The sequence below is a fragment of the Odocoileus virginianus genome, chromosome 20 (assembly GCF_023699985.2).
Source record: "Odocoileus virginianus isolate 20LAN1187 ecotype Illinois chromosome 20, Ovbor_1.2, whole genome shotgun sequence".
Taxonomy (NCBI): Eukaryota; Metazoa; Chordata; class Mammalia; order Artiodactyla; family Cervidae; genus Odocoileus; species Odocoileus virginianus.
In genome coordinates, this window is record NC_069693.1 from 8,975,053 (window position 1) to 8,997,587 (window position 22,535).

At 53.3% G+C, this 22,535-nt stretch overlaps 2 protein-coding genes and 1 pseudogene across 4 annotated transcripts; 2 read left to right on the forward strand and 1 right to left on the reverse strand.

The window, feature by feature from the left end:
* The first annotated feature begins 1,140 nt into the window (after positions 1 to 1,140).
* LOC139029833 (cytochrome b-c1 complex subunit 6, mitochondrial pseudogene) lies at positions 1,141 to 6,101 on the forward strand (annotated as a pseudogene).
* Positions 6,102 to 11,113: 5,012 nt separating this feature from the next.
* BLOC1S3 (biogenesis of lysosomal organelles complex 1 subunit 3) lies at positions 11,114 to 12,667 on the reverse strand. 2 transcript variants are annotated; one of them, XM_020898219.2, is made up of 2 exons: positions 12,518 to 12,667; positions 11,114 to 12,013 (listed from the first exon to the last, which is right to left on the reverse strand). In XM_020898219.2, the coding sequence occupies exon 2, from the start codon at positions 12,003 to 12,005 to the stop codon at positions 11,403 to 11,405; it is 603 nt and encodes a 200-aa protein (XP_020753878.1). In that variant the 5' UTR covers positions 12,006 to 12,013; positions 12,518 to 12,667; the 3' UTR covers positions 11,114 to 11,402. The 2 variants fall into 2 exon arrangements, with proteins under 2 accessions (XP_020753878.1, XP_020753877.1); XM_020898218.2 differs by having other exon boundaries at positions 12,481 to 12,661.
* A 175-nt stretch (positions 12,668 to 12,842) lies between these two features.
* TRAPPC6A (trafficking protein particle complex subunit 6A) lies at positions 12,843 to 22,504 on the forward strand. Of its 2 annotated transcripts, XM_020898215.2 has the most exons (6): positions 12,843 to 13,150; positions 20,217 to 20,284; positions 20,442 to 20,559; positions 21,060 to 21,143; positions 21,308 to 21,401; positions 22,230 to 22,504. In XM_020898215.2, the coding sequence occupies exons 1-6, from the start codon at positions 13,067 to 13,069 to the stop codon at positions 22,259 to 22,261; spliced, it is 480 nt and encodes a 159-aa protein (XP_020753874.2). In that variant the 5' UTR covers positions 12,843 to 13,066; the 3' UTR covers positions 22,262 to 22,504. The 2 variants fall into 2 exon arrangements, with proteins under 2 accessions (XP_020753874.2, XP_020753876.2); XM_020898217.2 differs by lacking the exon at positions 20,217 to 20,284.
* The last annotated feature ends 31 nt before the right edge of the window (positions 22,505 to 22,535 follow it).

A 22,535-nucleotide genomic window follows, 5' to 3' on the forward strand; every position in this document is an offset into this window, starting at 1 on the left:
AGAGGGCTCACAATGCAATCACAAGTATCCTTATAAGGAGGCAAAGAGGGATTTGACAGAGAGCGAAGGCAATGGAATGACCTCAGCAGAGAGTGAGTGTGCGCATGATCTGAGGATGTGTGGGCTTTAAAATATACACATATATATATTTATTTGACGGCGCCGGGTTTTACTGACCATGAAGAAGGAATGCAGTGAAAGTGTTAGCCGCTCAGTCCTATCTGACTCTTTGCCACCCTATGGACTGTAGCCCACCAGGCTCCTCAGTCCATGGAATTCTGCAGACACGAATACTGGAGTGGGTAGCCATTCCCTTCTCCAGGAAATCTTCCTGACCCAGGGATGGAATCCAGGTCTCCCACATTGCAGGCAGATTCTTTACCGTCTGAGCCACCAGGAAGCCCAAGGAATGCAGGCAGCCCCCTAAAGCTGGAAAAGGCAAGGAGATGGATTCTCCCCTAGAGCCTCCAGGAGAAATGCAGTCCTATTGACACCCTGGTTTCAGGACCTCTGACCCCCAACTGTAAGATAATACATTTATGTTGTCTTAAGCCACTAAATTTGTGGTAATTTGATACAGTGACAATAGGAAACCATTATTGTCTATACCTCCATCCCTTCAGGGGCTCAAGCCAGAAAGCTCAGACTTATCCTTGATTGACTCCTCTTCTCCGTCATCCATAAACAGGTCTGTTGATCTCATTTCCTAGATAGTTCTTGACTCCATCCACTTGTCTCCAGACCCTCTGTCCTTGCAAGTTTGGAGATGGTCCAAGCCACCATTTTACTTCACCTGGATCCTTACACCAACCTCCTGCTAGTAAAGCTCTCAGAAACAAAATCCTGATTGAAGTTATTGAGGGTTTGTTAGAACATCAGCCCAGGAGACACAGATCCAAGAAGCACTGGAACTATTTTCCTATCTTGCAATAACAGATAATGGAAAATAATCTTAAAAATAATATATGTGTACATGTGTAACTGATGACCTTGTTGTACACCTGAAACATTATTAAATCAACTATACTTCAATAAAATATATATATTTAGAAAAAACAAACAAAAAAGTGCATGCTTGCATGAAGTTGATTCAGTTGTGTCTGACTCTTTGCAACCCTATGGACCGTAGCCCACCAGGCTCCTCGGTCCATGGGATTCTCTAGGCAAGAATCCTGGAGTGGGTTGCCGTGTCCTCCTCCAGGGGATCTTCCCCACGCAGGGATCAAACCCAAATCTCTTGTGTCTCCTGCATTAGCAGTTGGATTCTTTACCACTAGTGCCACATGGGAAGCTCTAGATTACAAAACAGGGGAAGCTTGAAACGGCAAACACTGCAAAGTTACAGCCAGTTACATGAGTTGTTTCTCAAGAATTATAATTGGAGTTGGCAAGAAGTAACAGTACTTGTTAAGGAAGGGTTGATTGGCATCTGAAATGCTTGCACAGCTACAAGGGGAGACCTTGAGAGGATAAGTTTGCAGGTGGCAGGTATTATTCTGACTACAGCTGGTAGTGTCCTTGGAGCTAGCACAGTTCAAAGCAAGTTCAAGTTCGAAGTGGTGCAGAGAGGTGTTTGAGACCAGATCCTCAATGGCTGATTGACTCCGTTTTTGTACACCTGAACTTGGATCACTCCACTCTTTTTTAAAAATTTATGAATTTTTCCACGCCACGTGGCATGCCAGATCTTAGGTCCCTGACCAGGGATCGAACCCATGCCCCCTTCAGTGGAAGTACAAAGTCTGAACCACTGGACCAGCAGGGAAGTCTAGCATCACTCCATTATTATTTCCATTTGTCATCACTCCTGACTGGGCTTACCATCCCCACCCTTGCTTCCCTCTGCTTTTCATCTCGTAGCTGATACAATCATTTCAAAGTGCAAATCTGACTGTGTAACTTACATGCTTAAATTCTTTCCATGATCCTCCATTGTTCTCAGGAGAAAGCAACCCAGTTCTCAAGGGGGTCCCCAGTCTGGTCTGGCCCCTGCTGACTGTTCCATCACATTTCATTCCCTGTGCCCCCAGCTCTTAGCATGCCAGTCTCCAGCCTCAGGAGCTTTATCCCTGCCATTCTCTCTATCGGCATACCTACCTTTATTTTTTATTTGCCTTATGGAATATGTATGACATGCAAATAACAAACATGGAAAAGGAACACCCCTGTCTTTAAAAAAATATATATTTTTGGCTGCGTTGGGTCTTCATTGCTGTGCTCGGGCCTCTTCTAGCTGCGGAGAGCGGGGGCTCCTCTTCGTTGGGTGACGGGCTTCTCATCTCGGTGGCTTCCCTTTGTTGCAGGGCGCAGGCTCTAGGATGCATGGACTTGAGTAGCTGCAGCACTCAGGCCCAGTAGCTGTGGCGCAGGGGCTTAGCTGCTCTGCGGCATGTGGGATCTTCCCAGGTCAGGGATGGAACTCACGTCCCCTGCATTGCAAGGGGGATTGTTAACCACTGGACCACCAGGGAAGCCCTGAATAACCCTGTCTTGACCATCCAGTTCAAGGGCAAAATGTCATCAACTTAGGTGAAACCTGCCAACTGGTGACACCCTTCTCTTTGCCCACAGGAAGCAACTGGGGAATCTTTTATTGCTCCCACTTTCCTTTAAATGTATAGGTCATGTGCTTACAAACCCAGGAACCCATACCAGTCATCTGCTTGTTATTTAACTTTAGATGAAGGATGGCCTCCTGGATGCATTCCTTTGCAGTTTGCCTCGGTCTTCTGATGTTCTGTGTGCTTACTTGCTCATTTGTGCCCAACTCTTTGCGACCCCATGGACTGCAGCCTGCCATGCTCCTCTGTCCATGGGATTCTCCAGGCAAGAACACTGGAGTGGGTTGCCATGCCCTCTTTGAGGGGATCTTCCCAACCCAGGGATCAAACCCAGGTCTCCCGCATTGCAGGTGGATTCTTTACCAACTGAACCACCAGGGAAGCCCAATGTTCTGTTGGAGGGATCTTTAGTTAATTCCATTTCACTGCTGTATAATATTCTTTATCAATATACCAAAACATATATCTTTGTTCGCCTGTTGATGGGCGTTTACCAGTGTTTCTATGAACACAGAACATGAGCTGGGGTGTGGGGTGGGTACATCATCAGCTATTGGTTAAGTTGTCTCCCCAGGCAGTCATGCCAATGTCCATTTCTTACCCACAGCTTGTAAAACTTCCGTTGCTTCACTTCCACACCAATAATCGGTATTGTTAAGACGTTTAAAATGCTGCCAACCTGATGGGCGTGAAATGTTGTCATGCTGTGGTTTTAATTTCATTTCCTGCCATTTAAAACTACCCTGAGTGCCATTTTTCACCTATCAGATTGGCAAACATACAACCCGGTGCTGACGCTGTGTTTGCCACTGGAAGGAAATGGGCACTTCCGAGGGAATGGCGGTGGGGGGCTGTGTGTGTGTAAATTGACCCAGTTCAAGGCAGGGTGTCGGCCAACTCTAATAGGAAGCTTACATTTCTTTTTTCTCTTAAAAAAAATTTAAGAGCAAATGAGAGAAAAACTGTATTGGCACCGTAATGGATTTATACGAATTCAAAGTTCTATAGCAAGGATGGGGTGTCATGAGAATAGAGCAGTGACTGGCTGCTGCAAGACCACCTCACAGGCGCTATTTGCTTTGGGGAGTTCACCACGACCCAGCCCAGGCCTGTCAATCTTAGAGGTCTACGGCCTGATGTTGGTCATGTCCCATAATCCATTCAAATTCAGGAGGTGAAATGTCACTGATTACATCATAAGACCAAAAAAACACCACTTCCTGGTGCAAGACATCAGAAGAAGCAGGGTAGTATCGTCAATAATCTTCATTGTCTTCACTGAATGAACTATTTTATGAATACATCAAGGAAACGGAGTCACACTGAAATCCCCCAAAGACCGGCTTGGGGTCAGAAGTACATTGTATGGCATCTCTGGAGAAGGTGGGGGTGACTTCAGCCTGGTGATGCTGGAGGAGGTGTGGAAGGAGAGGAATTCGACCTCCATTAGGGGCTCTTTCTGGATAATCCCACTGTGGAGCTAGGAGGCAGTGCTGTTTTGGAGGCTGTTTCCTGCCTGCTTCCAGGTGATCTCCCAGAAGTAGAAGGCTGGTTCCCCATAAGGATTAGAGGACCCAGGTGTGAGCTCCCTCCTGTGGGTCCTGGTGAGGCCGAGAGACCTGAGATGGTGGTAGGTCCCCTCTAAAATGTTTTAAATTTTATCTCCTGGCTGTGTCGCAAGGCATGTGGGATCTTAGTTCCCAGACCAGGGATCAAACCCATCCATGCCCCCCGCATTGACCATATGGAGCCCTAACCACTGGACCACCGGGGAAGTCCTGGAAGCTTACATTTCTGTATCTTCACTTTTCTGTTTTAGGTGAGGTAGAGCAACAGTGTACATTCATTCTTTTAGTCCTGTTTTCAGAATGGACTGACCACACCCCATCCAGGACAAATATTCTCATATCTTCCCACCACCTCCACCCCCAGGATGAATCCCCGGACTGTTTCCAGAACAGAGGAGCTGCGGCTGCCTCATTTGCAATTAGGAAAGGTTATCAGGGATCTGGCTGCTGCTTAGGCAGACTTTCAATCGACTTATTTTTGCCTTCCCGGTAGCTGTTTCAAACAATTCCTGCAGTTTGAGGGAATTCTGCTGCTTAAATTGCTTGGTTCTCAGCTGTCGGTCTTTTCTAGATTATTTTTATCAGGACTGCTAAGATCTTTTCACTCATCTGTGTGCTTTTCATCTTTCCAAGCACATGTGGCATCGTCCTCCATGCTTTCTAGATTTGTAGGATTTTGCCCTCTAAAAGTCCCTTTTAGAGAGAACTAGAACCCGTGATGCCAGAGTGGATAGAAAGAAATACAAACAATGTGTGCCAACAACCGTGCTCCTTGGTATTTATCCAAAGGAGCTGAAATGTGTATCAACACAAAAACCTGCACACAAACGAGGAGCTTTAAATTTGTAACGGCTAAAATTTGGAGGCAGCCAAGATGTTCTAGAGCAGGTGCATGGATAAGTAAACTGTGGTACCTCCAGATAACGGGATATTATTCAGTGCTAAAAAGAAATTAACTAGGCTGTTGCTGCTTGTGTTGAGTCCAGAAACACAGCCGGACATGGGGCTAAAGGACGAACAAAGGATGCTGATCGGGTCCGGAGACCCTGAGGAGGAGGAGGAAGAGGAGGAGGAATTAGTGGATCCCCTAACAGTGAGAGCGCAATGCAAGCAGCTGGAGAAATGTGTAAAGGCTTGGGAGCAGCTAGAACTCTGTGATGAGCATGTATCCTCCGGGTCACAGAAACAGTACAGCACAGAGGAGCTCTTCAACTTCTGGCATACAAGGACCCCTGTGTGGCCCACAGACAGTTTAAGAAATAAGTGTGCAGATTCATTCACCCCAGCTTTCATCACCTGGGCATGGGATTATTTCCTATGGTTCCGAACATGCCATTTATCTGTGTAACTAAGTTCATGTGGACCTCAAGGATTTCGGCTTAGGCAAGTAGCTTCTGTGTAATTATCAGTGATTGTATCTTAATAAAGTCCAGTGATCAGCCAAAAAAAAAAAAAAAAAATGAAATGAACTATCCAGCCATGAAAAGACATGGAGGAAACTTAAATGCATATTACTAAGCAAAAGAAGCCTATCTGAAAAGGCTACATACTCTAAGATTCCAATTATACGATATTCCCAAAAAGGCAAAACTGTGGAGACATGAAAAAGATCAGTTGTTGCCAAGGGGCTGGGGTAAGAGAAGGAGGAAGAGACAGGACACACATTATTTTTAGGGCAGGGAAACTATTCCGTATAGACATTCTACTGGTAGATACATATCATTTATACATTTGTCCAAATCTATAGGACAAGGAATTGGCAACCCATTCCAGTATTCTTGCCTGGAGAAGTCCATGGACAGAGGAGCCTGGCAGGCTATGGTCCATAAGGCTCGCGGAGTCAAGACTCAACTAAGCATGCACAATAGAATGTATAACAAGTGTGAATTCTAAAATGTAGACTTTGGGTGGTAATGATGTTGATGTAGGTTCATCGACTGTAACAAATGTACCACTCAGGTGTGGGATATTGATAGTGGGGGAGGTTGTGAGGGGCAGGGTTGGGGGCATATGGGAATTCTCTGTACTTTCTACTCAATTTTGTTGTGAACCGCTCTAAACATAAAACCAATTTGAAGATGTGTGTATGGGGATACGTAGTTTTGTTTTGAATTATCTGCACTATTGAATTATTATTTGATTACGTAGTTTTGCTTGCCTTGTTTGTGTTTTTGTTTTAGGTCTGTGCGTTGAGAGGGCCTGGGAGTAGCAATACTTCACTAGCAGTGAGCACACCCAGCACCCACATCTTGGCTTCTAAACACCATTTCCCACTAAAAGGAACCAGGGACCCATGCACAGATGGCTGATTCCAAGGCTGAGGCAGAGAAAAATACAAGATGTGCCTAGATCATCCTGTGCTGGACAGCAAGAAAGCATTCATACAATGATAGAGAAATGTCACAGGACACAGAAGCCAGCTCGAAAAGAGATCCTACTGGCCAAACTGGACACAAAGCAATGACAGGAATATGTTATAACCCATTAAATGAAACAGGAATCCGGAACACCCCTGATGTGACCTCACCCTCCCCAGAGGGTCTTCGTGGTCGCTGCTGTTGTCTCAGGCAATCATTTATCCAAGGCAAGGTGAAAGAGAGGGACCAAAACAGTCAAAGCCTCTTCCACAATCCACTCCCCCGAGTGATTTCAAAATAGATCCACAAAGGCGGACACTATCATTCATCAAAGGTCCATGTCTCCTTCCCCTCCACTCCTGCCTTTGAATCTTGGCTGCACTTACTGACTAGCTAGTAACTGTTACAACACTCCCGAGTGCTTCTACTTTGTCCATTGAAATATATGTGGGGACTTCTCTGGCAGTCCATGGTTAAAACTCCATGCTTTGGGGACATGGGTTTGATCCCTGGTTGGGAACCAAGATCCCACATGCTGCGTGGCATAAAGTTTTAAGTAAAAAACCTGAAATTTATTTGGAGCTGAGCTGCTATGTAAGGAATCTGATGACTTAGGGGCTGCCATGTTAGGAGGAAGCTTGAGCCATATGAGGCGGCGGCTCATAGACACTTCAGCCAGCGAGCCTAATCTCTGAGTAAGTGTAGTCAGGCACCTGAGTGAAATCACGTGGGGCTCTCTGTGCCAGCCCACTCGCCAGCTGAACACCTCAGTGACCTCAGTCATTACTCCAAGGAACCAAAGAATCTTCCAGTTGAGCCTGACTGGAATTCCTGACCCACAGAATCTGGGGCATAATAAAACAGTTGTTTTCAGCCACTAAGTTTTTGGTCATTTATTACAAAGAAATAAGTACCAGTATACTATGCCAGAACCAGAATTCTCTTTGTCCCTGAAGACTCCTCAACATTTTTCTTTTCCTCCAATCCTGATTTTGTTCTGTCTTCCAGTTTCTCCAAGGCTGAAGTTGGGGAAAGGAACCAGCAGCCCACACTAGTTCATTACTTCATCATCAGGTACGCCTGGCATTTTTCAATTGTGAGCTTGTTTGGTCTGTATTAATCTGCTGTAATTCTGAATGAGGCCAGTTGAGGGTGTATCCCCTGGCTGTGGCCTACTTTCAGTCCATTTCTGGCTTCCTGGACTGCTCTACAAGGGTGAAACCAAACCCAAATCAGGCCTGAAGAAAGGCCTGTAGTCACGAATTCCCTGAGGAAATAGTCCCTTTATGCACAGCCCAAGCCAAAATGGACAAGTTTTCTAAGTTTCCTACCACATTCTTTCATTGAAGATGTAGTTCTTCAAGGGACTAAGTTTTATGCAGGGGCCTCTGCTTGTCTCCAAACCACCTGGCCCAAGGTCCAACAGCTGTTAAAATCCAAGATTTTATATGATCCTGCAATCTCACTCCTGGGCGTAAATCCAGACAAAACTATAATTAATTCAAAAAGACACAAGCACCCCAATGTTCATAGGAGCACTACTTACAACACCCAAGCACCCCAATGTTCATAGGAGCACTACTTACAACAACCAAGATGTGAAAACAACGTAAATGCCCACTGACAGGGGAATGGATAAAGAAGATGTGATATATGTCTACAACAGAATATTACTCAGCCATGACAAAGAATGAAAGGCCGTTTGCAGCAAACTGGACGGACCTAAAATGATCATACTAAGTGAAGTAAGTCACACAGAAAAATAAATACTATATGATATCACTTACATGTGGAATCTAAAACAAGATACCAATGAACTTATTTACAAAACAGAGCAGACTCAAAGACATAGAGAACAGACGTGTAGTTGCCAAGAGGGTGGGGAAGCAAAGGATTGGGAGTTTGGGGTCAGCAGATGCAAACTATTATATATAGAATAAACAACAAGGTCCTGCTGCATAGCGCAGGGAACTATACTCAATATCCTGTTATATACCATAATGGAAATGAACATGAAAAAAAACATATATAGACTCAATGGATATGAGTTTGAGTCAACTCCGGGAAATAGTGAAAGGCAGGGAAGTCCAGCATGCTGCATGCAGTCCATGGGGTCACATGACTGAGCGACTGAACAACAAAAATAACTGAATCACTTTGCTGCACAGCAGAAATTATCACAACGCTGTAAATCAACTACACTTCAATAAATTATTTAAAAAAAAACAACAAGGATTTGAATATCTGGTATTGGCAAATACTATCAGGACAACTGTGGTTTGAAGCTACCTCTGCAATTTGGGTACAGATTTCCCATGCTCTGAGCTCAGCTGTACATTTAAAAAAGGACGTTTGATTTCAAAACCAGTATCTTTGGGTATTTTTCAGAGGCAACCACACTGCAGAAGCACCAGACTGAGGCTCCTTCACACAACACATTTACCAGATGGCATCATTCTCTGCTTGTTGGCTGTTCAATAAAGACCAAGGATTTTTACTTGGTTTAAAAGCCCAGCTTTGTCTGGCCCCTGCTAGCACAGCACTCACCACCCCCACCTCCCCTGGCCTCCCCGTTCCAGGTAGAGATGAGAAGATACCACCCTCTTCTGTTATTAAATAGGCTGTGCCCTCTTCTGATTCAGGGCCCTTGCATATGCTGCTCACAACACTTTTTCACCCAACATGTTTCATCTTTTCACACCTTCAGGGTTTGGCTCAAATTCACTCATCACTTCCTCACGGAAGCCATCTGACCATCCTCCAAACAAAGTCTGACAGATTTCAGTTACACTCTCACAAAACTCCTGCATTTCTTTAGGGTACTAACCACAATGCCAAAAAAATTACAGTCAAAGTTAAATTACAATTATTAAAACTATCCACTTATACAATAATATTTTTTCTTTTTTTTACAATAATATTTTCATGTCTGTCTTCCCGAGTGGATCGTCAGCTCTGAGAGGGCCCAGCCTGGGTGGGGCATCCCCAGTGGCTGGCTCAGGACAGGCACAGAGCAGGAGCTCAGTAAATGTGTGGTGAATGAACAAAATACATGTAAGCGCAGAACCAGGGTGAAAAAACTTGGGGCCCTAATTTCCTAGTTACAGGTCTACTTTCAACCTGCCAGGTGGGAAGGATCCCTTTCTTGGGACTCACATTTGCAGTAGAATCGCCAACCGACAGGCCCCCAGCTTAGATGGGGAGATAAGAGGAACTGATCATATCAGTGAATGTCTTGAGTCTTAATGAGTTTGCCATACAACGCTCTTCCTCAGCACTTCTTCATCCTGGGAGCTCAGATCTCAGCTCAGGTTGGGATAAGAGAGTGGGGGAGGGGAATACAAGTGAATGGGACTGAGGGGCAGGGGCTGGGAGAGGAGGGAGCAGTGAGGAGGAGGAGACAGAAGGAGCTAACCCAGAAATCCAAGCCGTTTAGCATCCATAGCCTCCAAGGAACACAGTGAACAAACAAACTACACTGTGGTCCTTATCTGCAAAGTGGTGTCATATTGCACATAAAGTTCCAGGGCGAGTCTGTACTGGGGGCACTCTCAGCCTGGTAAGTCAGGCCAAGGCCTGGAGCTCATACCTGGAGCTTGGGCAGAAGGCATAATCTCGGCCTAGGGGGTGGGAAGGATACACCAATTTGGGCCTGGAGGAGACATCACCTTGGGCCTGGATAGCTGGGAGGGGACCTCCTTGGGTCAGGAGGGAGCCTCATCTTGGACCTGAAGAAAATCATAGGGGATCCCTGGAGTCCAGAAGGAAGCAGGTAGTTTAAACAGAATGGGAGAAGCAGAAAGAAGCAGAACCAAAACTAAGGGTACAGCTGGACCCAGGAAACAAGATGAGGCCAAGAGGGCAGGGCTAAGCCCAAGGAGAAGGAGCCAAGAGGTGGCAGAGCAAGGACCAGAAGGTGGAGACGGAATGAAGGCCAAGCCTGGGGAGCAGAAAAAGGGTCCAAATTAGAGGGACAAAATTCCAGAAGCGGGGCAAGGAGGAGAGACAGAGCTGAGGGAGTAAACGGAGTAAAGGAAGATATCAGGGAATCGACATTCAACCGGATTCTGGGGCTACCGTGGGGAGAAAGCAGGTCCAGCCCCTGTGAACATAAACCAAACTGAGGAAGGCAGAGAAAAGAAAGATGAGGCTCCATGAGCCCTTAAGAGAGAGGCAGATCAAAGGGAAGCTAGGTACCCAGGAGCTGGAGTCAAGTTTCAGACACAACCTCTGAACCAGGAAGAAAAGGTCAAGCCCAGGGGGAGGAACCAGATGCTACGGTCCAGGAGGGCTACACACACACACACACACACACACACAGCATTATCCAGGGGCGAGGGTCCAGCAGGGCTACACACACACACACACACACAGCATTATCCAGGGGCGAGGGTCCAGCAGGGCTACACACACACACACACACACACACACACACACAGCATTATCCAGGGGCGAGGGTCCAGCAGGGCTACACACACACACACACACACACACAGCATTATCCAGGGGCGAGGGTCCAGCAGGGCCACACACACACACACACACACACACAGCATTATCCAGGGGCGAGGGTCCAGCAGGGCCACACACACACACACACACACACACACACACACACACAGCGAGGGTCCAGCAGGGCCACACACACACACACACACACACACAGCATTATCCAGGGGCGAGGGTCCAGCAGGGCTACACACACACAGACACACACACAGCATTATCCAGGGGCGAGGGTCCAGCAGGGCTACACACACACACACACACACACACACACACAGCATTATCCAGGGGCGAGGTTATCCCTGAGGGTGACAGCAAGATGGGTGGGTGGCTAAACAGAGCAGAGAGCCAGGTCAAGAGGCCGCAAGGCCTACCCCCAGGGCACAGTCAGTGGAGACAGTGGGTCATGGCTAGGCTCTCGATCCCGGGTCTTGTTCAGGCTCGGTCCCCGGCACACCGCGGATGTCGGGCAGCAGGCAGCAGCTGGCCACGATGTCCAGACGCTCCGCCAGCGCGCAGAGGTCCCCCCTCGCCAGACGCACGCTGTGGGCTGCAGCTAATCCCGCTGCCTGGGCAGCCGCCAGCCTACCGGCCAGGGCGGCCACATCACGGCCCGCGCGGCGGTACACGCCGCTCACCGCGGCCGCTACGTCGTGGTCCAGCCGCGCCTGGCTCTCAGCCAGCCGGAGCTGCAGCAGCGAGCGCGCGGGGGCGGGCGCCGGGGCCTCCTCCTCCGCCCAGGCCTCCCCGGCCGTCTCCCGCTGCACCACGAGCGGAGGCAGGTCCCGCGGCGCGGCCTTCGGCTCCGGCTCCGGGTCTGAGTCGGTCTCCGCGGCCTCCCCAGCCACTCGCAGTCCCGTGGGGCGGCCACGCGTCGGGCCCGAAGGGCCCAGGTACAGCTCCTCCTCCTCCGACGAGGACGCAGAGAGATCCGAGTCCGACTCAGCCGCTTCCCCCTGAACCAAAGTCTCAGGCCTCCGCAGCGGCCTCCGCGGACGACTCTGAGACTCCATGGCGCGAGCTAGGGAGAAGACGCGGGAAAGGATGATATGAGAGGCGGGCGCCCTGCCGTGGTTAAAAGCCGCAGTTTCTGGATTCTCACCTCCTCCACTATCTTAATTTGGGGTCACTGCCTGCCTGGGCCTCAGTCTCTGCAAACTGAGCCCATCATCCCTAATGATGGTAGGAACTACTGGACTCTGCCTCTTCAGTGTACTGATGGGAAAACTGAGGACCACCAGCTCGATCAAGACTCTTGAGACACGAGGTCCCGGAATCCTAAACTAAATTCTTCCCGATTTTGCTTCCTAGCAGAGGCCACACCCTCCGCACTGTCCTCTTAGCATGTGACGGGTTCTGAAGCACACGGGTTTCTGAGACGCTCAGGAACCAGGGCCTCCATCACAGAAAGGGTAACAGTCCAACTGGACTCGGGGGAGGATGCACGAGGGGCGGGTTGGGGGGGAGCGTTATCACCGAAGACCGTACCGGGTCACCAGAGCTCCGAGCCTGCGGGATCCTCTACCTATCCGAAGTACGGCGTCTTTACCGAGGAGCGCGGCAGCCCCAACCAATAGGGGAGAAAGTTGGGCGGGTGTTGGCGGCCTATCTCCTGGGCCGCCCAACTACCAACCAGGAAGTAAGCCCTCCGGACTAGATGTTGGGGCGTCTGTAAAGAGCCACGTGAATAAGGGCACGGCCAATAGGAAAGCGGTTGGGCTGGCGCTTCCGGGTTGTGCTGCGAGAAGAGTGGACAAATAGAGAGTCTAAAAGATGAGCTGTCGCGTGTAACCAGCGACTCGACCAATGGAAACGCTCACGAACCCGGAAACGGTGAAGAAACAGCTGGAAGGGCGGAGGTGCTTGTCACGTGCGGCCAATACAGACAAAGCAGGCCCTCCCCGGTTCACGCGCGCACCACGAGAGCCCAGGAACGGAAGGCGGGGCTAGCCTGAAACACGAATGGAAGCAGGGGTGGGCGGGCCGCACTTAAGAAGCAGAAGGCGGGGCTTGCCCAACTGGGCCAATGAGAACACGAGACGCTGAGCGGTTGTTAGGCGACTGAGACCCGCGCATGGCCGACCCCGCACTGTTCGAGTTTCTGCACACCGAGATGGTAGCGGAGCTGTGGGCTCAAGATCCAGACCCCGGCCCCGGGGTGAGCGCCGGGTCCTGGTGGGGAGGAGCCACGGGCCGCGGCTGGAAAGCCAGTCGAGGCCCCCGGGAGGCGCGGATGGCAAGGCAGCGGTCCGGGCCGAATACCCGCCCCGCTCCTGATTGCGGAGAGACCTCCACTGCCGGCTTCCGCCTCTGCAAAGCCGGGTCCGGACAGGGCCGCCCTCGCGGGTTACTCCTAAAACTGTGCGAGACAACTCAGGGACAAGCTCCTAGCTCAAAACCTGACACAGAGTAAGAGGGTAGTAATTACGATTGCTTGGTATATATTGAGGACTTACTGCCTGGGTTAAATTCCGCCTGTGCCACTCACCCTGTGTATGAAAGCCAGTGATGCGATCTGCGTGCCTCAGTTTACTCCCTTGTAAAATGGGATCATAACCGCACCTAAGGCTCGGTGAGACATTCATTCAACAAACTTACTGAGCACTTACTGTTTCCCAGGCACTTGCTTCCTTGTCCTCACAAAGCTTAACCTTTTAGTAGGAAATTTACACAAACAATGAGCTTCCCAGGTGACTCAGTGGTAAGAATCCGCCTGCCAATGCAGGAGACCTGAGCTGGATTCCTGGATTGGGAAGATCCCCTGGAGGAGGAAACGGCAACCCACTCCAGTATTCTTGCAGGGAAAATATCACGGACAGAGGAGGCTATCGGACTGGGGTCACAAAGAGTTTAACACAACTGAGCAGGGCACCCAGGCGAACAATAAAAATAGCAATAAATGTGCCACCTGCTAGTGAGAAGTCCTATAAAGAAAACTTAAGTAGAATCAGGGAGAGAAAAGGGATGGAGTGGTGGCTGGTGGCTGGTGGAGGAAGGCCTTTCTGAGGAAAAGAGGGGAAGAAGCAAGCCCTGGGGATAAGTAGGGGGAAGAATATTCCAGGCAAGAGGAGGCCTTAGAGCGTGCTTGGAATTTTGAAAGTTGGTCCTTATGAAAAATGCTCAGACTTTAAAGCACTTAGTGCCATATCTAACACATCATAAGCCCTCAAAACATGGAACTCTGTTTTAAAATCTGGTACTAAGAAGAAAGTTTAGGGAGAAAGTAGATGCTTAATAAGTGGGTATTATACCCACTTCTTTCATTATTATTGTATCATCATCATCAATATGCAAGACATTTTTATTGATCTGTGTTTCCTTCCCAATCCAGGAGCCCTAACAAGGCTGTTGCTTGTTATCATCCCAACATAGATTCAACAAACTCTTTAACTATTAAAACATGCAAGGTGCCAGGCCTTGCTGTAGGGGCTGGAGATTACTCAGCAAACTGTGCAAAACTCTTGCCTTCTGCAGCTTACGTTGTAGTGGGGGAAATAGACGAATCAGATAAATGCATCTATATTGTACCTTGGGGAGATGCTATGAGAATGATGACACTTGGGGGAGGGAAAGTGCACTTGCCTGTGTGTCAGGGAGAGGGTTGCAGTGTCCCAGAGCCCCATCCATCCTGGCGTTCAAACAAGGAACCCAGGGGTCTCCAATAACCACCTTTACTCCCTCACCTCCAGCCATCAGTCAGGCCCAGCCAGTTCCACTGTCTAAATACAGTTCCCATCTGTCCCCTCCCTGTTGCCATGTGGCTTCCCTCCTCTCTACTCCATACCAGCCCCCTTCTTCATCTTCCAGCTTATTTTACCTGCCGCGTCGATACTACGTTGACACCTATTAATCCTTCAGTTCAAATGTCCCTTCCTCAGGGAAGCTCTCAGTGGAAATGGCGGTATCTTTGTTCTGTTTGCACATTCCCCCTCCCCACACCACCATAAAAATCTGAATTATGATCCTTTAATTACTGCTGTCTCCTCTGCCAGGCTTCATGCTGTGTGGTGTGGGCAGGGACCAGGTCTGCGTTGACCACCATATAGTAGGTCCTCAGAATGGATGTATATACTTTTTAATTTATTATTTGTTTGCTTTTGGCTGTGCTGTGTCTTTGTTGGTGCACTTGGGCTTTGTCCAGTTGCAGTGAGCAGGGTCTACTCTAGTTGCGGTGCTTCTCACTGGCATGGCTTCTCTTGTGGAGCACGGGCTCTGGGGTGTGCAGGCTTCAGTGTTTGTGGCACATGGGCTCAGTAGATGTGGGGCATGGGCTTAGTTGCCCCACAGCGTGTGAAACCTTCTAGGACCAGGGATGGAACCCGTGTCCCCTACACTGACAGGCAGATTCTTTAGCACTGGACCACCAGGGAAATCCCATTGTGGGTCTGTTTAAAAAGTGAGCGCAGCCCCTGTGCTGTGGAGGGTGAGGGTAGGGACTGGGGTTCACTTAGTATTGTGGCCAACAGTAACGCCCACCAGGTGTCTGCCGGGGCCTCACCTTCCTGATTTCATTTGATCCGCCTAACAACCACGGAGGTCAGCATGATCCTGCCCGCTTTGTAGAGAGGAACAGAGGCTTTGATGGATGGAGTCTTTGCTGTCAAGTGGCAGAGTCAGGAATGTAACTGGGCCTCCCACTTCCAAAACCTGTGCTATAAACTCACCTGTCTCAGCATCTTCCCTGACACTCTTGGGAGGATTTTGATGTGGCCGAGCAAGTGTGGGGGACATGTGGTTACTCAGCTTTGCTCAGCACAGGGTTTTCAGAGCACGAGTGTGCCCTTGACCTTTGGCAGTGGCTCTCTGCACGGCTGCCTCTGCGGCCCCAATGCTGGGGTCCCCACACCAGGGATTCCAGCAGAGCTGGGCTGGGAGGTGGCCTGGACATTGGCCCTCAGAGCTCCTGGGTGGTTCCCGTGTGCAGCCAGAGTGAGGACTGCCATCTCCCCACATACCTTCAAGCTGGCAAACTCTGCTTCTCAGAGGCACGTTGTGGGCAGCTGCCTGGTTTTCCCGCAGTCTTTTCTCTTTTGCTCCTGGCCCCTCCCCTCTCTGCTCCTTATCTTTGGTCCAGCAAGTGTCCTGTCTGCCTCTTGGGATACTTCTCATGGCTCCAGCACAGTGCTTTATCTGATTTCGTCCTCAGAACAGCCCTCCAGGGTTGATGTTATTACCCCATTTTATAGGAGAGGAGACTGAGGCACCAGACAGGAAGGGTTTTTCCGGGATCAGAAGCAAAATCAGGACTCGGGCATCCGGGTCAGAGCTTGTCTGTGGCAGCAGCCGCACCAGCTCCAGAGCCCTCTGAGGAAAGCGATGGTGGCTGGTTCATCTCTGCCCCGACCGCCAGGCGCCCGGGAGCCACAGTCATTGTTTAGGGCTTTTTGATCTCCACGTCCTGCCTGGTTATTTGTAGCTGTTGAATGGATTCTCCTGGAGGGTTATGGCTTGAGTGGAAGGCTGGCTGGAGGAACAGGAAGGTCAAAGGGCCTTTGTTATCTGAGCAGGAAAAGTTCCGGGAGGAAGAGGCAGGGGAGGAGGAAGAGGAGGCGGCTGTGGTTTGTCCATCTCAGGAGCTTTGACGACAAGGGGAACCTGTGGGCAAAGGAGTTAAGTCAGCGTGGCAATGAGCTGTCCTCTGGAGGCCCGGGAACAGCCGTGCGGGCCAGGCCCGTGTCCACCTAAGCCCAGTGAGCGCTTAGCCAGTCCCTTCTCTCAGGAGGGCCTGGGCGGGGCGGGGTGGTGGAGCAGCCATCAGATGCAGTCCTTGTCCCCAGGCCAGAGCCTGGGAAACCACCTGGTTCCTGAAAGCGTGGATGGCATCAGGGCGTGGTGCCTCTGTGAGCGAACTGGGGCTCTGTCCTGAGGGTGCTGGGGGCCGTAGAACGTTTAACCTGAGGTCGCTGGCTCAGATTTACTTCTTCGGAGGCCCTCCCTGGCCACCTGGATGAGAAGGGATGGAGATTGGGCAGGGGAGGAGCCCGGAGCACAGGGGACGGGCAGAGAGACCCTCTTGGAGTGTCAGCGGAGAAGGTGGGGTCTGCGGTGGTGTGGAGACTGCCTGGGGGGATGATGGGGGAGAAGACCGGCGACAGGTTGGGAGGTTTGCTCCCGCCTGGTCGCTCTCCATACTTTCTTTTTTTAAAGAAAAAAAAAATTATTTCTTTGGCCACACCGAGTCTTAGTTGCAGCATGCCAAATCTTCGGTCTTTTAGTTGCTGCACACGGGATCCTTAGTTGCAGTATGTGGGATCAAGTTCCCTGACCAGGGATCGAACCCAGGGCCCCCGCACTGGGAGCTTGGAGTCTTAGCCACGGGACCACCAGGGAAGTCCCCCCGCCATACTTCTTTTGCATCTTCAGGCCATTCATGCTGGGGAAGTCAGAAGTCATCCCTTCTCCCTGTGCTTGAGGCAGGATCTGGACTGCCCCGCCCTGGGCCAGCATAGAGTGGCCCCACCGGTGGGGGCCGAACCTCACGGATAACTGAGGGGCCCGGCACGCAGCGCCCCCACCCAGCAGTCCAGGATGGCTCGGGGGAGGCAGTGTGGTTTACTTGTTTGGCGTTCCTCCTGCTTGGAGCTCTGGCCCTTTTCAGACTGGACGCCTGAATCCGCCTTTAGCCGAGCACGGCTGAGCACGTTTTCCTCTTTCATTGTTTCTTCTCCCGTTGTTGTTCCATCTGTGGTGCTCAGAGGAATCGTAGACTTTCTGGGTCTCTTTCCACGTGTCAACTTTTCTTTTCTTTTTTTCCCCTTAACAATCTGTGAAGTTTTAGCGACTTTGCAGAGTTCTTTTTCGGCTCCCTCACAAAGAGATTTCTTCTGGCCACCACGTTCATTTCCACAAACGTTCCCTTGTCGGCTCGTCCCTTCCTCCGAGCGCCAGTGCTGTTCATGGATGCCCTTGGTGCCCATGCTAAATAAGCCTTCTCTGAGGGGGTCCCCCTGCCCCGCTTCTCCCATCATCTCAGTTCCTCTCCGTGGGCTCTGGTTGCGGCAGGTGCAGGGAGCCCAGAAACGCTCTGGCTCTGGCCCGGGCTCCAGAGGCTCAGGATAAGATGGGAGAGGTCCCTCGCCCTCCCTCCGGAGCAGTGATGACCCTCTAGTGTCGCGGGAGCTTTTGCAGGGCCTGGGGTGTGCCAGCCCTGCCGCCCTCCCCTCCCCCAAAACCCACCCCCGTCACACTTCCTCCCTGCTCCCCTCCCCACTGCCTCTCCTCACCCCTGCTGGCTTTATGCCCCCTCTCACTCCCACCCCCACCCCACCCCCACCCCCACCCCCACCCCCCCGTCTCTGCAGTGCAGCAGATATTTACCTAGCCTCTTTCGAAGGCTGGGACCGTGGGGCCAGCAGCAGCTGTGTTGCGAGCTGCCGGTCACCCACCCCTGGAGATTGGGCCCCCCGCCTTAAGCCTGTCACCAGCTTTTCATCCCCACTAGGCATGGTGTGCAAGCTCCTGGAGGGGAGCTAGGAAGTGACCGCGGGATGAATGGGGAGTCCTGGGAACACAGGTGCACTTGTGTCCCAGAAGGTGCGCTTCTGGGAACACAGAGTGGAGTCCCGTCTGGCCCCCCGCCAGGAGTTCCCCTGAGCAGGGAGGTGATGCAAGAGTGGCAGAGGCCTGGCGAGGGCCGGGCGGGGAACCAGGTGCTGAGATACGTCCGCCCACAGGACAGAGCCCCTCCTTCGTGGGCTTTTCCTTCCCTTTCGCCATCAGCTCATCAGCAGGCTGACAGGTGCAGAGGCCGCAAATGACGACAGTACCGCATCCTGAGCCTGACTCGGGGTGCTGGGCTTGCACTTATCCACTCCTTTAATCCTCACGAGGGCCTCGTTTTACATGGGAGGAAACTGAGGCACAGGGCAGCTGGCTACCGCCCCAGGCCCACAGCTGGTAAGGATCTGGACCCTGGACCCAGCCACCAGGCATGTGTTCCCCTCTCTGCCCCTCACAGCCGAGCTCAGACGTCGAACACATTAGTCACCGAGTCAGCCTGCACCCCCCGACCACGGCCAGCCCTGCCGTGTCGGAGGACACCAGAGAGCACACGTCAGAGTCACGGGCAGGAAGCTGTGTCCTTCCCCAGGCCCGGTTCCCACAGGAGGAAGGCGGAATGGTGGGCCAGGGTCTGACTATCACGTGGCCCAGCAGAGGAAGGGGCCATCACGCGGGGCATCTCTGCTCCACACCCGCCCCACTCCTGGCACCTCCCGTCGGCCAACCTCAGCCCTTGCCACTTCCCCGGGGCACAGACAGCTGCGAGTGTTGCCCTGATCGCCTGCCCGTCAGCCAGCTGCATGCAGGAGCCGGACCTGCTCGGGTCTGAACGTGCCTCTGGGAGGTCTGACCTAACCCCTCTGCGCCTGGGTCTCCAAAATGTGAAACACAACCTACCTTAAGGGGCTGTTAAACGAGGGGGGTCTGCCAAGGCATCTGGCATAGCATAGGCCCAGGTCCTGAGTCCTCACTTTGCTCGTTCAGCATGTTTCTCATGCGCCCCGGTGTGTGCCCGGCCCCCCTGATGCCGTCCTGGCATTTCTGATGCCCTGAGTCAGGGCCACTCAGCTCTCTCTGGGTCACACAGGTCGGCTGTCCTCCAGCCACGCCGTCCGCACTCCAGGGCACGTGGACGGACACCAAGTGTGGCCTCCTGCTGTTCGGTCCCCACGCCTCTGCCCCCCACCTCAGGACCCTGGCCTGGCCCCCCGGAAGGCCACTCGGCCACCACTGCCTTCGCCAAGCACGCCGAACCCCTGTCTCCCCTGAGTCCCGGGGGGTCCCTCCCAGGAGTCTCGGCTCATAGTTAAGGCCCCATGATCACAGTTGACTTTTCAGCCGCCTGCTGGCCGGGCCGGGGGCCCACCCCTTGCTCGCCACATGAGCCCCAGGCTAAGTCACCTTGAGTTTCTGGAGTGACGGGGGTGCTACCCCACACGGTGTTTAAGGATGGACGCTGAAAAGTACACACAGGAAGTGATGGGAGTTGCCAGGAAAGACAACAGGGGTGAGGCTGAGCCTGGGCAAGACCCCCATTTTTCCTGGAGTGAGAGCAAGTGGGGCCTGAGGGCCGGTGCGGTCTGTGGAGCCAGCCTGCCACTCAGGAAGCCCTCTATCCTGGGTCTTAGCTCTCTGCACCAGCAGGGATGCACAAGCCCCCCTCAGCTGCCCCACCGGCTGGAGGTGGCCGAGGGCCCCTGAGCCTCCCTTCCCTGGGCTTCTAGGGACAGAAGACCAGCCTGTTGGTCCTGGAGGGCATGGGCTTCCGCGTGGGCCAGGCCCTGGGCGAGAGGTGAGAGGCGGGCAGGCCCCGCGGTGGGGTCCCTTCCTGGGCAAACGGGCGGGGAGGGTGCCTCCTGCACACAGGATCCCGGGCCGGTCTCCTCCCTCTTCCTCACCCTGGGGCTCCCCCAGCCCGACCCCCACGGTGTCTGCCGCTGCCCCCCCAGGCTGCCCCGGGAGACACTAGCCTTCAGGGAAGAGCTGGACGTCCTCAAGTTCCTGTGCAAAGACCTGTGGGTGGCTGTGTTCCACAAGCAGATGGACAGCCTCCGCACCAACCACCAGGTGCGTGCCCCCCGGCCAGACAGCGGGCAGAGGCCGGAGCCCCCAAGACCCAGGGAGGGGACCCCGGCTCAGGGCAGTCACAGCAGGCCCAGCCCCCCTCGGGGCCTCCCCACAAGCCCCACCCAGGACAGGCCCCTTGCGGCTGGCCGCCTTGCCTTGGCCTGACGCTGCTTGTCTGCACCCAGGCCTCGTTCCCATTAGGCGCCCACGCTGGGCCCGGCTGGTGGCCCAATGGCCTGGGTTGCACCTTCTCCCCACTGGGCACCCTGGAAGTCATGCAGCAGGGGATCGGGGCGGGGGGGACACCAGGCCCTGATCGGAAGGCCCGCGGGTCCTTGTACAGCCCCGAAGGACGGCCAGAGACTACCACAGCCGTTTTGAGGGAAGGGTCCTTCCAGACCTTAGGGTGGTGGCGCTGGGCCCTTGCCTCCCCTCGGCACCCCCCCCCCACAAAGGTACAGGCACCACCCTGGCTCCTTCGGACCCTCCTCTGTCCCCAGGGGACCTACGTCCTGCAGGACAACAGCTTCCCCCTCCTCGTCCGGATGGCCTCGGGTCTGCAGTACCTGGAGGAAGCGCCCAAGGTACCGGGCGGGACTCTGGCCTGAGACAGGCCTCTTCCCAAGCCCAGGACCCCAGGAGAGGGAGGCGGACCCCCCTCCCCTCGCGAACCCTCAAGCCTGGCGTGGCCCCAGGGTGTTGGCCTCCCCCTGCTCTGCCCATGGTGACCCGTGTCCCCCGCCCCCAGTTCCTGGCCTTCACCTGCGGCCTCCTGCGTGGCACCCTCAGCACCCTGGGCGTCAAGAGCCTGGTCACCGCCTCCGTGGCAGCCCTGCCCGCCTGTGAGTTGGGGTGGGGGGAGGTTCCCATCCCTCGAGTGTGCCAGGGGGCGCCCCCTGCCCCGCTGCTCCCAGGGGCCGTGGAGGTGGGGCCGGGCTACCCAGCCCCTCTGCAGATGGGAATCTGTGGCCCAGAGAGCTGAAGTCACGGGCCCAGGCCACACAGCTGGTGCAGCCCATCCATGGCCCTGCCCCAATGTCTTCCTAGACTGCCTCCCTGGGGCACGCCAGCCTGGAGGAGAGAGCCCATGACAAGGACTTGGGCTAGTGGTTTCCAACACTCTTCCCAGCGCGAGAACCCAGGTGGACACAATTGAAGTCACCTGGGTGGGGGGTGGTGGCGTGCTGGGCTGAGAGGCTCCAAAGGCAGCCAGTGTGAGCGGGTGTCCTCCTGACGCCGGGGCCCCGCTGGCCCACAGTGCCCTCCATCGGACAAGCCGAGGCCCCACCCTTACCTGGGGGCCAGCCCTCCATGCCCCCTTCCCTCGGGTGTCTTCCCCTCTACCGATCCCCAGGGCCACGCGTCACGGGGGGCTGGGGCCCCAGGTGGAAGGATCCGAGGTACACGTGCAACTGAAAACTGGGCCAGGTCCCTCCCCCACAACCTACGTGCCTGACCTTCGTGCCCCCAGCCACCCACACAGCCCTGGGGCGCAGGCCGGGGGTGGGGCTGGGGCACCATCATCTCAGGCCAGTGAGGAAACGAGGTCCAGCCAGGGCCACCGGGGCTGAGGGTGCAGGGCCCGGGTGAACGGCTCAGAGCGGCTAGGGTTCCTCCTCTCTCTCCACTCCGGCCCCAGCCTTGAGCTCAGGCCAGCCCTTCTCTTCCAGGTAAGTTCCAGGTGGTGATCCAGAAACCTTGAGGAGCCCCAGGTCCCAATCCCAGACGAGCCTCATGGCACCCCAGCCCAGAGACGCCCCCAGCTGCTGCCTGTGCTGGGGGCTGGTGCTGGGGAGACTGGGGTCCCCGCGCTGCAGGGTGTCACAGATGCCCAACAGATGGGTGTCAGAGGGAAGTGGGGGTGTCCCGGGGGCTGGTGTGGGGGGTTCCCATCACACACATCCCTCCACAGGGCAGGCGCTCAATAAAGGTTCTGTAGGTGGAACCAGACTCAGTGTGGAAAGTGGGGGGATCAC

Excerpts from the sequence above, each read along its gene's own strand:
- BLOC1S3 (XM_020898219.2), bottom strand. The coding sequence starts at position 12,005 with ATGGAGTCTCAGAGTCGTCCGCGGAGGCCGCTGCGGAGGCCTGAGACT.
- TRAPPC6A (XM_020898215.2), top strand. The coding sequence starts at position 13,067 with ATGGCCGACCCCGCACTGTTCGAGTTTCTGCACACCGAGATGGTAGCG. Across the intron at positions 13,151-20,216 it reads ATCCAGACCCCGGCCCCGGG|GGACAGAAGACCAGCCTGTT; the intron begins GTGAGCGCCGGG and ends CTGGGCTTCTAG. Across the intron at positions 21,402-22,229 it reads CGTGGCAGCCCTGCCCGCCT|GTAAGTTCCAGGTGGTGATC; the intron begins GTGAGTTGGGGT and ends CTTCTCTTCCAG.